Below are 19,000 nucleotides of genomic sequence, written 5' to 3' on the forward strand. Positions count from 1 at the left end.
TTATGTAAATGTAATATTTCAGTTTAAAATGTTTAATACATTTGCAAACAATTGTAAACAGTGTTTTTGCTTTGTCATGGGATATTGTGTGTAGATTGATGATGGAAAAAAACATTTAATAAATTTTAGAATAATGCTGTAATGTAAAAAAATGTGGGAAAAGGGGTCTGAATACTTTCTAAATGCACTGTACATGCATATGGCTGAGCAACACGCTGTGCAACACCCCCGTGCATGTCCCTCAGTCAAGCAGTGAATTTCAAACACAGACTCAACCACAAAGACTAGGGAGGTTTTCCAATGCCTCACAAAGAAGGGCACCTATTGGTAGAAGGGTAAAAAAAGAGCAGATATTGAATATCCCTTTGAGCATGGTGAAGTTATTAATTACACCCAGTCATTACAAAGATACAGGCGTCCATCCTAACTCAGTTGGCGGAGAAGAAGGAAACTGCTCAGGGATTTCCCCACGAGGCCAATGGTGACTTTTAAAATAGCCATTTTCAAGTCTGGCCATAGATTTTCAAATGGATTTAAGTCAAAACCGTAACTAAGACATTTCACCTTGAATGAATTTGTAAAAAAATATTTGAAGCATAATTCCAATTTAACATTATGGGGTATTGTGTGTAGGCCAGTGACACAAAATATAAATTGGATCCATTTTAAATTCAGGCTGTAACACAACACAATTTTGAAATAGTTAATATGTGTGAATACTTTCTGAAGGCACTGTATCTACAATACCAGTCAAAAGTTTGGACACACCTACTCATTCAAGGGATTTTTCTTTCTTTTAATATTTTCTTCATTGTAGAATAATTGTGAAGACATCAAAACTATGAGATAACACATACGGAATCATGTAGTAACCAAAGAAATGTGTTAAACAAATCAAAAATATATTTTATATTTGAGATTCTTCAAAGTAGCCACCCTTTGCCTTGATGACAGCTTTGCACATTTGGCATTCTCACAACCAGCTTCATTAGGTAGTCACCTGGAATGCATTCCAATTAACAGGTGTGCCTTGTTAAAAGTTAATTTGTGGAATTTCTTTCCTTCTTAATGCGTTTGAGACAATCAGTTGTGTTGTGACAAGGTAGGGTTGGTATACAGAATATAGCCCTATTTGGTAAAAGACCAAGTCCATATTATGGCAAGAACAGCTCAAATACACACAGAGAAACGGCAGTCCATCATTACTTTAAGACATGAATGTAGCTCAATCCAGAAAATGTCAAGAACTTTTAAAAGATTCTTCCAGTGTAGTCGCAAAAACATCAAGCGCTATGATGAAACTGTCTCTCATGAGGACCACCACAGGAAAGGAAGACCCGGAGTTACCTTGGCTGCAGAGGATAAGTTCATTTGAGTTACCAGCCTCAGAAATTGCAGCTCAGATAAATTCTACAGAGTTCAAGTAACAGACATATCTCAACATCAACTGTTGTGAGGAGACTGTGTGAATCAGGCTTTCATGGTCGAATTGCTGCAAAGAAACCACTACTAAAGGACACCAATAAGAAGAAGAGACTTGCTTGGGCCAAGAAACCCGAGCAATGGACATTAGACCGGTGGAAATCTGTGCTTTGGTCTGATGAGTCCAATTTGAGATTTTTGGTTCTAACCGCCGTGTCTTTGTGAGATGCAGAGTAGGTGAACGTATGATCTCTGCATGTGTGGTTCCCACCGTGAAGCATGGAGGTGGTGTGATGTTGCTTTCGCTGGTGACACTGTCAGTGATTTATTTAGAATTCAAGGCACACTTAACCAGCATGGCTACCACAGCATTCTGCAGCGATATGCCGTCCCATCTGGTTTGCGCTTAGGTGGATTATCGTTTGTTATTCAACAAGACAATGACCCAACACACCTCCAGGCTGTGTAAGGGCTATTTGACCAAGGAGAGTGATGGAGTGCTGCATCAGTTGACCTGGCCTCCACAATCACCTGACCTCAACCCAATTGAGATGGTTTGGGATGAGTAGGACCGCAGAGTGAAAGAAAAGCAGCCAACAAGTGCTCAGCATGTGTGGTATCTCCTTCAAGACTGTTGGAAAAGCATTCTAGGTGAAGCTGATTGAGAGAATGCCAAGAGTGTGCAAAGCTGTCATCAAGGCAAAGGGTGGCTACTTTGAAGAATCTAAAATATGTGACTCACCACCTGGAACAGGTCTTATGTAGCAACATTTTTTATTTTTTTATTTTTTACATTAGATAAAAGTAGAAACTCAGAGCTACAAAATGGTATATCATACACTGCATTTGAGGAACAATGGGAAAGTAATTCTCCTTTGGAAGTTGTTGAACTTGTAAACTCACTTTTGAGAAAATCACCTTTGAATGTTTTGCTATCTAGTGAAGAGATCTTCTTTGTCTACACCCATTCAGCATTGTTCACACTCTCTTAAGCTTTAGCCCCACCCATCTCGTTTCGCTCTCGGAGCACACACTTGATGCTCTGGCCGATGATTTGTTTACCTCTAGATAACATGAAAACAGCCTAACCAGCTCTGCTGGCAACAATTTCATTACGCTTTTTTTGCTGACGTTTACTGACACCGGCCATATTCAACGGGTGTTGTACACACGTCACGTACGAGCCAGCCAGCTAATGTTAGCTAGTTAAACAACAATTAACAGTGCCAAAAATACCACAGTGCTGGGAGCTAACCAACCATGTTCAATGTTAGCTAGCTAACATTAGGCTCTAACTAAAACAGCACACAGCTCTGGGAAACGAATAATAACGTCACATAGGGAGGCAGCCAGCTAATGTTAGCTAGCTAGCTAGCTAGCAGTACACTTTAGCTTGAAATGAAGCCACTTTCTGTCAAAATTGCCGAGAGATTAGTTCGGATTGGTCCGCCATACAAGGCTCCTGTCTATTTGAGCTCTTCAGTCTGTGTTGGTAATCATTTTGATAAAAAAATAAAAAAAATAATGTTTGAACAGCTCTCCTGTGAAGTTGTGACTTGTGACATTTGCCTAGTTTCCTGAATCAGGTCACATATTTGTTTCACACTTTTTTGGTTACTACATGATTCTATGTGTGTCATTTCATAGGTTTGATGTATTCACTATTATTCTACAATGTAGAAAATAGTAAAAATAAAGAAAAACTGTTGAATGAGTAGGTGTTCTAAAACTTTTGACTGGTACTATATATATATATATATATTTTTTTTTTTTTTTTTTTTTTTTTTGTTGATTATAACGGTTATTGTACTGACATGACAGTCTTCATCCATAACTGTCCTTTACACAGTAATTGTGCCCTAATCTCTACTAAATGTCATACTGTTAGCAGTCGATAGTGACTGGTATCAGGACAGCAATACAAGCGAAACAAGGGAATTATGTTTGACGATTATTTATGCAAATAGTCAACGAGGAAAAGGTAGAGTAAACAAAATGTCAATCAGTGAAAAACTAGGAATTTGAACAACCGCCGCATTTGCATATTCAATTAAAATAAAACATTGTAACAAAAGAAGATTGACATTGTGACACTGTTTGATGATCATGCCTCAATCCAAAACCAATCAGGCGAAAAAGGCCTCCTTTTTTTGTGTTATTACATACAGCCGGAAATAACTTTTGGATATCAGAGCGGCGGTAACTCACGAGCATTACGACTTTCCTGAATTGGATCCCATGTTCGTACCCCCCAGGGCAATTTAACTTTCCCGAGGCTGTTCCAAGACACCGCCGGCTGGGAAGAGGTATTCGTTTCTGAGTATATTACTCAGAAACGAAGAGGCACCGTTTCTGAGTATATTACTCACTAATGTTCAGTCTCTGGACAATAAAGTAGATGAGTTCAGGGCGAGGATCTCCTTCCAGAGAGACATCAGGGACTGTAACATACTCTGTTTCATGGAATCATAGCTCTCTCGGGATATAGTGTCCCCGTTCATACAGCTAGTTGGGTTCTCAGTACATCGCGCAGACAGGAATAAAGAACTCTCTGGGAAGAAGAAAGGCTGTGGTGTATGTTTCATGATTAACTACTCATGGAGTGATTGTGATGACTTGAGTTTCTGTAGGTTAAGTTGTTCACCCGACCTAGAATACCTAACAATCAAAAGGCTGACCGTATTACCTCCCAAGAGAATTCTCTTCGGTTATAGTCACAGCCGTGTATATTCCCCCTCAAGCAGATACCATGACAGCCCTCAAGGAACTACACTGGACTTTATGCAAACTGGAAACCACATATCCTGAGGTGGCATTTATTGTAGCTGGGGATTTTAACAACGGAAATTTGAGAAAAATGCTACTGAAGTTCTATCAGCACATTGACTGTATACTGGCTCTGGAAAAACTCTCGATCACTGGCTACAAGGCCCTCCCCCGCCCTCCCTTCGGCAAACCAGATCATGACTCCATTTTCCATTTTGCTCCTCCCTTAGGTAGAAACTCAAACAGGAAGTACCCGTGCTAAAGGTCTATTCAACACTGGTCTGACCAATCGGAATCCATGCTTCAAGATCGTTTTGATCACGCAAACTGGGATATGTTCAGGGTAGACTGAGAATAACATTGATGTATACGGACACGGTGACTGAGTTCATCAGGAAGTGTATAGAGGATGTTGTTCCCACTGTGACTTAAAACCTACCAAACCAGAAACCGTGGATAGATGGCAGCATTCGCACAAAACTGAAAGCGTGAACCACCGCATTTACCCACGGCAAGGTGACTGGGAATATGGTTGAATAGAAACAGTGTAGTTATTCCCTCCCAAAGGCAAACAAACAGGCAAAACGTCAGTACAGAGACAAAGTGGTGTCACAAATCAACGGCTCAGACACGAGACGTATATGGCAGGGTCTACAGACAATCACAAAGGGAAAACCAGCCATGTCGCGGACACCAAGGACTTGTTCACGGACAAGCTAAACACCTTCTTCGCCCGCTTTGAGGATAACACAGTGCCACAGTCGCGGCCTGCTCCCAGGGACTGTGGGCTATCATTCTCCGTGGCCTACGTGATTAAGACATTTAAGCATGTTAACCCTCGCAAGGCTGTCGGCCCAGACGGCATCCCTAGCCGTGTCCTCGGAGCATGCGCAGACCAGCAGGCTGGAGTGTTTACGGACATATTCAATCTCTCCCTATCCCAGTCTGCTGTCCCCACTTGCTTCAAGATGTCTACCATTGTTCCTGTACCCAAGAAAGCAAAGATAACTGAACTAAATGACTATCGCACCGTAGCACTCACTCACTCTGTCATCATGAAGTGCTTTGAGAGGCTAGTTATCACCTCTACCTTACCGGACACCCTAGACACACTTCAATTTGCTTATCGCCCCAATAGATCCACAGATGATGCAATCGCCATCACACTGCCCTATCCCATCTGGACAAGAGGAATACCTATGTAAGAATGCTGTTCGTTGACTACAGCTCAGCATTCAACACCATAGTACCCTCCAAGCTCATCATTAAGCTCGGGGCTTACTGGGTCCTGGAGTGCAACTGGGTCCTGGAGTTGCTGACGGGCCACCCCCAGGTGGTAAAGGTAGGAAAACAACACCTCCACTTCGCTGATCCTCAACACAGGGGCCCCACAAGGGTGCTTGCTGAGCACACTCCTGTACTCCCTGTTCACCCATGACTGCGTGGCCACACACGCCTCCAACTCAATCATCAAGTTTGCAGACGACACAACAGTAGTAGGCCTGTTTACCAGCAATGACAAGACAGCCTACAGGGAGGAGGTGAGGGCCCTGGCAGAGTGGTGCCAGGAAAATAATCTCTCCCTCAACAGCAACAAAACGAAGGAGCTGATAGTGGACTTCAGGAAACAGCAGAGGGAGCACGCCCCCATCCACATCGACAGGGCCGCAGTGGAGAAGGTGAAAAGCTTCAAGTTCCTAATATACCCCGTTCCCTGTATGCATACCCCGTTCCCTGTATGCATACCCCGTTCCCTGTATGCATACCCCGTTCCCTGTATGCATACCCCGTTCCCTGTATGCATACCCCGTTCCCTGTATGCATACCCCGTTTGACCAAAGCCTCATGGAGAGAGGTAGAACGTGGGAGAAGGATAATGAAAGTTTAAACAGGGGAATAGAGAGAAAGAGTAGTAGAGATACAGACAGACATCTCCAGTACTGGGAGCAGGACAGACATCTCCATTACTGGGAGCGAGCGAGACAGACAGACAGACAGAGACAGACAGAGACAGACAGACAGACCTGGGGACTGGGAGCAGTACATACAGACAATACTGGGGACTGGGAGCAGTACATACAGACAATACTGGGGACTGGGAGCAGTACATACAGAGAATACTGGGGACTGGGAGCAAAAACTAAATTGTGGGCTGATTTCAAAACGATGTGGGTACCGGGGTGCCCAGTACCCAGGGGAGTTTCAAGTTATTCTGGTAAACCCCTGCCAATCAAATCCTGCAGATGGAGACTGCTTCAATAACAGTCACAATGAGAAGACCTAGGCTATAGAGAAGTACAGAGATGAGAGAGAGAAAGACAGATGCAGATAGCAAGACAAAGAGAGAGATAGACACTAAAACAGACTGAAAGAAGTCACAAAAAAACATGGAGGGAAAGAGATCCATAATAGCCAGACCCACAGCCACCGCCTGCCACACACTATCCCCCAACCCAACCACTATCTCTTACCATCTGTAGGGGCCTCTTGCAGAGGTCTCTCTCAGTAACCAGCCTCGTCTGGTCTGTGACGTGGAGTCCCTTCTGGGCCAGGGCCTGGATGACAGCATCGTGATCAACCAGGGGCTGGATGACAGCATGGTGACCAACCAGGGGCTGGGTGACAGCATGATGACCTCCACTCGTCAGGATGAGGCTCCCGGCTCTGCAGTAGAGCTCAGCAGACAGCAGTAGGCTGACGACTGCAGGCTTCAGATGCTCCTGTTCATACTGGTCTGTGTAGAAGGGCTCCTTCAGGTCGGCCGGGACACTGTCTGTTTAGGAGGGAGAGGTAGAGAGGTCAAAAGAGTGAATATGCGTTGGCACATTACACATGGGAATAGTTTACTACATTTTTCTAAGTCAAGATTGAATCGGTGAATAAACCATTTGCTCCCAGGAAAAATGTATAATTAACTTTCTAAATGTTGTAATGCAAAAGGGAATCATGCGCAGCAGTTAACCGTTAACTAGATAACCGTTCCACTCCTAAACCAGCTCATAGTACCTGATACAGCGTTGTTGTTCCTGATATAAACGAGATTAGGGTGTCAATCTAGTATTGAACAAGTCAACATGACTGATAGTAATTGAGTCTACTTCATTGTTTCATCTTCCAAAGACATGGGGGCTATCTCCATTATGAAATACACTATGGATGAACTGCAATGTGTGTTACCATGGAAACTACAGTAGGAAAGGAACCTGATCAATTTGTGTGTGTGTGTATATATATATATATATATATATACCAGTTGGCCTGGAGTTCAAAAATGTATTTCTTCCTTGTCAGACTATCACAGGGTGCTGAGAAAATGGGGACGGTATAAAAACCAGAGACTCTGTATCCACAAAACAAACAGCTATAAAATAACCTGATTTTCACACCACTGAAAGTAGATTGATTCCTACATGATGTCACACTCTGCCGTGCACACACACACACGCACGCACACGAAGCAGATGGGTGTTCATGATGATCGGTGAAGCCACAGTAAGAGAGAACTTCTCAGCTTCACACCCTTCATCCACCCTCACACCACTCTGGGGATCATGTTAGACAGGCCAAGTCAGCAGCTCATAACAGAGACACGCCATCTAATTAACAACAAGGTCACCAAAGGGTTCTCGAGGTAGAAGTTGCTGTTAATTGCAGATCTAGGATTAGATTACCAACAGTCCTTACCTAAACCTTTAGCGGGATGAAGAATCAATCTGACCCTGTATCAGTGCCAGATTTTTCAGAAATCGTTTATTTTTGTAGTTCGAAGATCAGCATTCCCGAAACATTATTTTGTTGACATTTAAATATGACCTCTGAGAAATTGATTGCACCCAAATTGGCACTTTTAATGTACATCATTTACATCATATTCAATTAATTACATCATATTAAAAAAAATCAGCACTGAATGACATGCTTTAAGTTACAGTTTTAACAGTGGCCAAGTAGGCTACTGTGGCTATTTTATCATAATGTAGACCTACCAGAGTGGCCTACCATCAAAGAAATGCAGAAAATGCATCCCATAACATTTTAACATGGAAATAGCTGTTCTATCATTCAGCCTACAGTAGCAGCCAATGTGTGGTGTTCAATGAGACTTTGGGAGAGAAAATAATCTTGACATGAACCTGCTTATCCACTTGTCATTCAGACAAGGATGTGACTGAACATGTTGTGTCGTTTGATGCAAACAAAAAAAAACACTTTACAAAATAAAATGCATTATTATTCCCTTACCATTATTACAGAGAATCAGACAAATTATGCTACTCTCTGCCTATTGGCTACACAGCTTATTCAAGCCTGTCTCAAAATACAACACTGCCTCTTTAATACAAAAAAAAAAGCTCTTTACCTGACTTGCTTTTCAAAGATGTCTAGAAATGTACATGTTTTGTGCTCTTGTAGGAAGCAATCACTCCCCTATTGCTGACTACAAATGATCTATAACTGGGCTAATAACTCACTAACTAGCAAAGGATATAAACAAATGTACACACGTGGCTACATGCAGCTTTCGCTTTGATCTCAAAACAAGCACATCTACTCACGACCGCTCATGCTATAAACACAGTCCAGTTCAAAGTGAATGGCACAGTTCCATATATGGCAATGGTCTATTTACATATAGGTCTGACTGGTTATGGCGCACCAGTCTGTTTAGAGAACGGGCTGAGTAGTGCTTGTCATTGCAATAGAATCTGACTCCGATGTGTTCTGCCTACAACAAAATATCTTGCATAGTTTGTTTTGTTTCGGTATGTTGCACTGAAAGTGGCTAATATTGCGTTGATTCGATCACAATTGCCACAGTAAAGGGAAATGTTGATAGTGTTAATAGGGAAAACTCTAGAACAGTGGTCATCAACCTTTTCTGAGTCAAGATCACTTTGAGTCAAAATGCAAGCCGAGATCTACCTCTCAGATTTTTTTTAACGACAAAACGTAAGCCTATGCAACATTAACCAATTAAAAACCGTTCTGTAGCTATGAGGTTTGTGCAGTAGACTATAGGCCCAATACAGTATCAATGCATATTGGCTTTGCTTGAATTGCCCTGCCAATGCATTGTTGTTCGGGACATTTAAAAAAAAATTATATTTCAAAATTTGAGGTAGGCTATATGATCAAACCGGTAATAGATCCATTGCTGTATTACTTGTGAAGCACAGCTGAATGAGCATACATTAAAATAATTTGCTTTTTAAATATATATATATTTTTTTTAAATGGGCTGATGGTGCCTGCAACCGATGGTCAGTCTCAGCGGAGAGAGAGAGCAGCAGACTGAGAGTCCGCCTCTCAACATCCCTCCGCTCTCTCTTTCCTCCGCTGATGGCGAAACTCGAGTCGCACCGCATTATTCGTGCGTCATGCACAAATTCATGTTGTTACTCCTATTTAGAGAGAAAGCGGTCCTTAATTCGACCATTTTAAAAAACAAGCAAACATAAAACTTGAAAAAGCCATACATGCACATGAATAAAATCATGGAGGATAACACACAATACAGTCTGGGCCTTATTTCCATTGTGGTCCTCTTGAGACAAGATGGCTGGACAAGATCCAACACAGTATGGCAGTGAAATAATAAAACTAAAACATAGAAGAAGAACACCTATCTCATCTTTCCAGTTACATCATAGGGGTTATTCATATGGGCACAGAACACGTCAAACATATTTTTTAAAGTCTTGAATGGTAAAAGTCCCAAACATACACTGTTTACTATTTTGTATTGGGTTGGGTTAAATGGTAAATATCACTAATCCCACTACATATAGAGTTGTTTTCTAAACATTTTAATGAAAAACATACAATGCATTATAATTGTATTATTTTATTATCACAACATTTTAGTCACTAGCCCATTTCTTCATCAAAGTTTTGAGCTTGTAGGAAAAGTCTTTATATGAGAATTACGCAGAGAGCACTCTGACAGCTTCCATTTGTTGGACTCTTCAAGGAGTTGGGTTGAAGCACTAGGTAACTAAGTGAAGGACAAACTGAATTGCTTTCATTGAGGACACTTGAGTGGCGCAGCGGTCTAAGGCACTGCATCTCAGTGCAAGAGGCGTCACTACAGTCCCTGGTTTGGATCCAGGCTGTATCACATCCGGCTGTGATTGGAATCCCATAGGGCGGCACACAATTGGCCCAGCGTCGTCCGGGTTTGGCTGGGGTAGGCCTTCATTGTAAATAAGAATTTGTTCTTATCTGACTTGCCTAGTTAAATAACAATTATTTAAAAAAAGGACTGGATTGACCACATAATTGAGCCCACCATTTATTTTCATCAAGAGCAAAAGCTATTGGTTTTCTAACCAAAGTTGCAAAGAAAGAACTGATGGTCCAAATCGAATGTTAGGTACTATATTTGTGGTAGATTATATGAATCCTATAAATAAATTTAAAAAAATGTCCAATTTGGGTGCAATCCATTAGCTTAATTTTTGAGGTGGAATGACTCAGTGGTTATATTTGGGGCAACTCCTTGGCCTATGCCTTGAGAAGAAGCAAACTGACCAACAGAGAACCAGTGGTGAAAAAAGTATCCAATTGTCATACTTGATTAAAAGTAAAAATATAACTTAAAAGAAAATGACTCAAGTAAAAGTGAAAGTTACCCAGTAAAATACTACTTGAGAAAAAGTCAAAGTATTTGGTTTTAAATATACTGCTCAAAAAAATAAAGGGAACACTAAAATAACACATCCTAGATCTGAATGAATGAAATAATCTTATTAAATACTTTTTTCTTTACATTTACATTTACATTTCTTTACATAGTTGAATGTGCTGACAACAAAATCACACAAAAATAATCAATGGAAATCCAATTTATCAACCCATGGAGGTCTGGATTTGGAGTCACACTCAAAATTAAAGTGGAAAACCACACTACAGGCTGATCCAACTTTGATGTAATGTCCTTAAAACAAGTCAAAATGAGGCTCAGTAGTGTGTGTGGCCTCCACGTGCCTGTATGACCTCCCTACAACGCCTGGGCATGCTCCTGATGAGGTGGCGGATGGTCTCCTGAGGGATCTCCTCCCAGACCTGGACTAAAGCATCCGCCAACTCTTGTACAGTCTGTGGTGCAACGTGGCGTTGGTGGATGGAGCGAGACATGATGTCCCAGATGTGCTCAATTGGATTCAGGTCTGGGGAACGGGCGGGCCAGTCCATAGCATCAATGCCTTCCTCTTGCAGGAACTGCTGACACACTCCAGCCACATGAGGTCTAGCATTGTTTGCATTAGGAGGAACCCAGGGCCAACCGCACCAGCATATGGTCTCACAAGGGGTATGAGGATCTCATCTTGGTACCTAATGGCAGTCAGGCTACCTCTGGCATGCACATGGAGGGCTGTGCGACCCCCCCAAAGAAATGCCACCCCACACCATGACTGACCCACCACCAAACCGGTCATGCTGGAGGATGTTGCAGGCAGCAGAACGTTCTCCACGGCGTCTCCAGACTCTGTCACGTCTGTCACATGTGCTCAGTGTGAACCTGCTTCATCTGTGAAGAGCACAGGGCGCCAGTGGCGAATTTGCCAATCTTGGTGTTCTCTGGCAAATGCCCTGCACGGTGTTGGGCTGTAAGCACAACCCCCACCTGTGGACGTCGGGCCCTCATACCACCCTCATGGAGTCTGTTTCTGACCGTTTGAGCAGACACATGCACATTTGTGGCCTGCTGGAGGACATTTTGCAGGGCTCTGGCAGTGCTCCTCCTGCTCCTCCTTGCACAAAGGCGGAGGTAGCGGTCCTGCTGCTGGGTTGTTGCCCTCCTACGGCCTCCTCCACATCTCCTGATGTACTGGCCTGTCTCCTGGTAGTGCATCCATGCTCTGGACACTACGCTGACAGACACAGCAAACCTTCTTGCCATAGCTCGCATTGATGTGCCATCCTGGGTGAGCTGCACTACCTGAGCCACTTGTGTGGGTTGTAGACTCTGTCTCATGCTACCACTAGAGTGAAAGCACCGCCAGCATTCAAATGTGACCAAAACATCAGCCAGGAAGCATAGGAACTGAGAAGTGGTCTGTGGTCACCACCTGCCGAACCACTCCTTTATTGGGGGTGTCTTGCTAATTGCCTATAATTTCCAACTGTTGTCTATTCCATTTGCACAACAGCATGTGCCATTTATTGTCTATCAGTGTTGCTTCCTTAGTGGACAGTTTAATTTCACAGAAGTGTGATTGACTTGGAGTTACATTGTGCTGTTTAAGTGTTCCCTTTATTTTTTTGAGCAGTGTATATACGTATCAAAAGTAAATGTATAAATCATTTCAAATTCCTTAAATTAACCTAGACGGCACAACTTTTTTTTTTTACATTTACGGATATCCAGGGGCACACTTCAACAGTCAGACATAATTTACAAATTAAGCATTTGTGTTTAGTGAGTCTGCCTGATCAGAGGCAGTAGCGATGACCAGGGATGTTCTCTTGATAAGTGCATGAATTAGACCATTTTCCTGACCCTCTAAGCATTGAACATGTAACGAGTACTTTTGGGTGTCAGGGAAATGTAAGGAGTAAAAAGTACATTATTTTCTTTAGGAATGTAGTGGAGTAAAAGTAGTCAAAAATATAAATAGTAAATATACAGATACCCCAAAAAACTACTTAAACAGTAGTTTAAATAATTTTTACTTAAGTACTTTACATCACTGTAGAGGACCAATCGGAGTGGTGGACGTGGCTCCCAGAGGTGAGGACAGTTAATAAAGGTTAGGGTTGGGGCTAGAGTCCTTTGAGACGATGACACCATAATGTCTACCTTGATCAAATAAATTTACAGTGACAAGGGATAGCCTACTCCTCTCTCACTGGACCTGCTGTATAGGACGAGCCAGATAAGACAGTATAAATAGTAGCATTGACAAAGGGGTAAAGGGAAAAAACAGAACTCTCTACTTTGTCAATAGGTCACTTTAAGTAAGTCTAACTCAAGTCTAACAGGGCAAGTCTGATTCAAGTCCTCAAGTCTCTGACCTCTCTTACCTCAAGTGCTGAGCAGAACTGCATTATATGTTCCACACAGGTTACCATTGCAATCAGACAACACCGAAATCTGATATATTCTAAATTCCAGATTAATTATCTCTCTCTGTGTGTGTGTGTGTGTGTGTGTGTGTGTGTGTGTGTGTGTGTGTGTGTGTGTGTGTGTGTGCTCTCAAACTCTGCTTAATTGCTTATGTGCCTGAAAGTATTCTGAGCGGTAGCAGTGTACGCTGGGATCTGAAGACCAGATCTGCCTCTCTACCTTTGGGAACATGAGACAGTATTTTTGGAATCATCCCATTTCATTCAGACTAATTGAAAATACAGTACATGGAGGGATCTGGTTAGAAGCTCATGTAGTGTATTTTCCAATATTACAGAGCAACAAAACCTAAAACCGGCTCACTGGCAACTGCAGTAGAAAATTCTGTCTGTCCGAAGCTCGAATCCAACTGCATCACCCTTGGTCAAGGGGCCGATTGTATAAAGTGTCTCAAAGTAGGAGTGCTGAGTCAGGGTTAGATTTAACTTTTAGATCACAATGAATCAAACAACAAGGATAAAGGGGACTTGATTACTCATTCACTGAGGAGCTTAATACATACAGCCCCAATCAAATTGGTGAAATTAATTAATGAGATGTTCCACTCAAAAACAGAATAAGGTTGTACCGAGTGTCCTCAGGTATGAGGATATATTTGACTGTTCTACTATTGCTACAGTGTGTAGATCTGTGTCAGTCTTCATGAATAACAGCTAAGACAAGATGATCTGTTCAGTTAGTCAAAGGAATACAAAACAGATGTCTTGTCGAGGTTGTGCTAGATTCAAAGCGCAGTTGTTTGAGGAGTGCTTATGCCACGTGCAAGTCTCCACTACACATCTGCCTATCTTTTTACCCCCAGATCTAATAGTCAGCGTAGGGCTTTAAAAAACACAAGCACAACAGAGGGCAAATTAAATACGACCAGGGCACGTATTAACAAAGAGTCTAAGTGAAGGAGTGCTGATACAAGATCAGTTTTTCCTTTTAGAGCATAATGAATACACTTATAAAGGACAGAGGGGACCTAATCCTGGATCAGCACACCAAGGCTACTTTGAGATGCTATTTGAATACGGACCCAGCTTTTCATGACAACAGCTGGAGTTTGAATGAGATTGATTTACTGGCAGTTACTCTCTGAATCGTATGCTTGTGTATTATATATGTGTGGCAGAATTCATGTAACTTTCTCGTCCATTTATTGTTATTATTCATATGGTCATTGGTCACAAGTGGCTCAGTTGGTTGAGCATGGTGCTTGGAACGCCAGGGTTGTTGGTTCGACTCCCACAGGGGACCAGTGGGACAAGAGCTTCTTTTAAATGGCAAAAAATGTAAACGTAAAAATGTCAGTGAGACAAAGGACAAAAGTGTGTTAAATGTTGCATTCAGAAAGTATTCAGACCCCCTTGACTTTTTTTTCACATTTTGTTACGTTACAGCCTTATTCTTTCTCAATCTATACACAATAACAAAGCACAAACAGGTTTAGATTTTTTTGCAAATATATAATAAAAAAAACTGAAATATGACATTTACATAAGTATTCAGACCCTTTACTCAGTACTTTGTTGAAGGACATTTGGCAGCGATTACAGCCTCGAGTATTCTTCGGCATGACACTACAAGCTTGGTACACCTGTATTTGGGGAGTTTCTCCCATTCTTCTCTGTAGATCCTCTCAAGCTCTGTCAGGTTGGATGGGGAGTGTCGCTGCACAGCTATTTTTAGGTCTCTCCAGAGATGTTAGATCGGGTTCAAGTCTGGGCTATGGCTGGGCCACTCAAGGACATTCAGAGACTTGTCCCAAAGCCCCTCCTGTGTTGTCTTGGCTGTGTGCTTAGGGTCGTTGTCCGGTTGGAAGGTGAACCTTCGCAACAGTCTGAGGTCCAGAGCGCTCTGGAGCAGGTTTTCATCAAGGATCTCTTTTTACTTTGCTCCGTTCATCCTGACTAGTCGCCCAGTCCCTGCCATTGAAAAATATCCCCACAGCATGATGCTGCCACCACCATGCTTTCCCTTAGGGATGGTGCAAGGTTTCCTCAAGACGTGACGCTTGGCATTCAGGCCAAAGAGTTCAATCTTGGTTTCATCAGACCAGAGAACCTTGTTTCTCATAGTCTGAGAGTCCTTTAGGTGTATTTTAGAAAAACTCAAAATCGGGCAGTCATGTGCCTTTCATTGAGTGCCGGCTTCCGTCTGGCCAATCTACCATAAAGGCCTGATTGTGGAGATGGGAGAACCAGAGGAACTCTGGAGCTCTATCAGAGTGATCATCATGTTCTTGGTCACCTCCCTGACCAAGGCCATTCTCCCCTGATTGCTCAGTTTGCCAGCTCTAGGAAGAGTCTTGGTGGTTCCAAACTTCTTCCATTAAAGAATGATGGAGGCCACTGTGTTCTTCAAGACGTTTTTTGACATTTTTCGGTACCCTTCCCCGGATCTGTGCCTCGACACAATTCCTTCGACCTCATGGCTTTGTTTTTGCTCTGACATGCACTGTCAACTGTGGAACCTTATATAGACAGGTGTGTGCCTTTCCAAATCATGTCCAATCAATTGAATTTACCACATTTGGACTCCAATCAAGTTGTAGAAACATATCAAGGATGATCATTGGAAACAGGATGCACCTGAGCTCAATTTCAAGTTTCATAGCAAAGGGTCTGAATATTTATGTAAATAAGGTATTTCTGTTTTGCAAACATTTCTAAAAACCTGTTTTCCCTTTGTCATTATGGGGTATTGTGTGTAGAATGATGAGGAAAAATAATAATTGAATCAATTTTAGAAGAAGGCTGTAAATATAACAAAATGTGGAAAAAGTCAAGGGGTCTGAATACTTTGCAAATGCACTGTATCTTTAGAACTTCTAACATCTTAGTACATATCAAAAGTTACGTTAGTGAACATTGGTTATTATATCTAGTCCAACTATTAAAGTCTCATATCAGACATTTGCTTTGTATGTGAGGAGACATGTAGACCCCATACATCTCCTTACATTTGGCACCTTCAGCTTTGACGCTAACCTGGTGCAAATGCTACATACATAAATAAACGAACCAAAATAACAATATTAGCGTACATATTTGATAAGACTGGCTATTTCAAAGCACAATGAGGACAATTAATTATTTTGCATCAGTGAGCGGACGGTGTAGTGGGAAAGGGGGATACCTAGTCAGTTGTACAATTGAACGCATTCAACTGAAATGTGTCTTCCGCATTTAACCCAACCTCTCTGAATCAGAGAAGTGCGTGGGGCTGCCTTATATCGACATCCACGTCTTTGGCACCCGGGAACTGCCTTGCTCAGGGGCACAACAATCTTGTCAGCTCGGGGATTCGATCCAGCAACTTTTCGGTTACTGGCCCAACGCTCTAACCACTAGGCTACCTGCCACCCCAATTACTATGTTCCCTTCAGTAAAGTAATCTCTGCCTCTGCTCTATGGCCTTTAATAAACAGTAGGCTTGAGTACAGAGTAGGTTATACAACACAATCATCCTTTAGGCAAACTGCTGGCTATTACCAAACCCAAAACCAAGGATCAAAACAGATCAAATAAGAAAGTATAAGAAATGAAGAACTTTCTCCCAGAACATGTGCTGTTAGAACTGCTTTCAAAGGTCACATATTGTCCCCTTGACTATGAGGCTTATAGCAATACTACATGTCTTGGAATGAAACTCAAGGTGCAGTAATTAAAATGTATCGAAAAGACCCCTAGAGCCAGCTTCCCAGGCACAGATTAAGCCTAGACTAAAATGCTCTTTCAGTGGAGAATCTCGATTGAACATGCTTTTTAGCCCAGGTCTACTCTCAACCTATATCTGGGAAACCAGACCCTCAAGTACCTCTTGACCAGCTTCAAGCTACATTCTACATCATTGAGCTGAGCCTTGCTTCACAGATGAGTCAGGGGATCTCTAATCTGGTCATCAGTGACCATTGGGACTCAATGCAGTTTACAGCAATGGGGTGAGGTGGAAAACAATTGGATTGTGATGATTCACATCTTATGGATATATATCAGTCTGTACACCCCCCTAAAAACTGACAAAAGGTTTGTGTTCAGATTCAAAATGTATATACAAATGAATTTATAGTACCACCACATAAAACTACTGTGGTCTTTGTTGAAGAACCAAACATAACTATTACTACTCTGCTATTTGTTACTATGGCAATAGTCACAAGACTCACATTAGAGGCTAATACTGTAAGTAGGTCTACTGTAGGTATAGCCACCAATGTAAACCCGAGTATCAACATTATCATTACTGTTAGACATAATAATAATAATAATAAGTCACATGGCTTACTATAGAGGCTTACTGATAACCATGGTAACAACTATAACCATGGTAACAACTATAACCATTTGATAGTGAATGTAGGATGGCATCACCAGCCATCTAGGTCTGATATTATGGCGAGGGTGGTGTCATACTCAAGTCACAGCTCTCAAGCAGGATACAATCTGTGGCATCGCTTCACTTCACTCCCTCATGTCTAGATAAGAATTGATCATGCAGCTGTTCTGGTTCTTAATTAGCAGAGGTCTATTTGAGAATGGTGCCTGTTTGTTTTGGATGGATGCTTCTCTCAGGGAATCTAAATACAGTGGTTTTACTACATACACATCAATTGCACTTCAATAATGCATATCTTGTTAGCTTGAATGGTGGTGTGTGTGTGTGTGTGTGTTGTTATTTGTATAGCTGAACTATAATATTGCAAAGGGGAAAACAGCCACATTGCTGACAAATGTGTTTGAAAAACAAATAGATGTAATTATTGACACTAAATTAAACCATGCAATTTCTAAAAACAGAACACCACCTACCTGTCCCAAATGCTTTGTCCACCAGCCACGTGAGGCTACAGCAGATTTTTGCTCGAGAACAATCATAGTGATCAGAAGACTTTATTGTGGGAACAATAAAGGTATTTTTAATTTCCCTGGCGTCCGTCACTTCACCCATCATAACACCCTGAAGTGTCAACAGCCTTCGGCAAACCCAATGATTACTAACTATGTAGCAATATAAGTCGATGACATCCCACCAATGAAATTGAATGCACCAAACGTTACTTGATTTGCCAGCCTTCAATTGTCTATGTAAATGTACAATTCGTTGGAGGAGACATGGAGCGTTGACTGCAAACCATCGGTATGGTATTGTCTATCTCCTTCAAATCAATATGAATCAGCGACTCTGCCTGTATTTTTCAGCCATTCTGCTGCTACCTGGGTTGTAATCATTAGTCCGAACAGAGTTTCTATTGTAGAAATTCAGGTAGGTCCCTCCCCGTTTCGTTCCGTTTGCTTACTTTTAAGAAAAGTTTTGTAACAGAATCGGCGTAATGAATACGCCCCCGTTGAAATGGGGTTCGCCTAATAGCTGTCAAACTATTTCAGAAGAATCTCATTGAGAAAGGCGCTTATTTTCTTCAGATAGAGAGAAAAAACATTCCGATTCCCATTCAAGTCTTTGTTTTCAAACACAAGTTGGTTCCCCTCTGCTTTTCCTCGCTTGTTGCGGTTCTCCTGCCGCACTGTGGCTAAGAAAGAGTTGCGCGTGCGCGTACCATCCAGCAACTTCTGCACAACATAAAAAGAGACCAGCATGCTTTTACTACAGTTAGAAATTGGACGAAATCTACGCATCGCATACATAGCTTGATTTGTTTGGATAAAATGCTTATGTTCTGTCTGTGTATATGTAAAA

General features: G+C 41.9%; 1 protein-coding gene across 2 annotated transcripts in view; it reads right to left on the bottom strand.

Moving 5' to 3' along the window:
* LOC106574165 (calmodulin-regulated spectrin-associated protein 2) overlaps positions 1–18,835 on the bottom strand; it is a 97,166-nt gene extending 78,331 nt beyond the window's left edge. For both annotated transcript variants that reach the window (XM_014149832.2, XM_014149833.2), the window contains exons 1-2: positions 18,115–18,835; positions 6,660–6,961 (exon numbers count right to left, since the gene is read on the bottom strand). In XM_014149832.2, the coding sequence (XP_014005307.1) occupies positions 6,660–6,961; positions 18,115–18,256 (444 nt within the window). In that variant the 5' untranslated portion in view covers positions 18,257–18,835. The remainder of the gene's footprint in view (positions 1–6,659; positions 6,962–18,114) is intronic.
* Between the last annotated feature and the right edge of the window lie 165 nt (positions 18,836–19,000).

Source organism: Salmo salar, chromosome ssa16, assembly GCF_905237065.1.
Source record: "Salmo salar chromosome ssa16, Ssal_v3.1, whole genome shotgun sequence".
Taxonomy (NCBI): domain Eukaryota; kingdom Metazoa; phylum Chordata; class Actinopteri; order Salmoniformes; family Salmonidae; genus Salmo; species Salmo salar.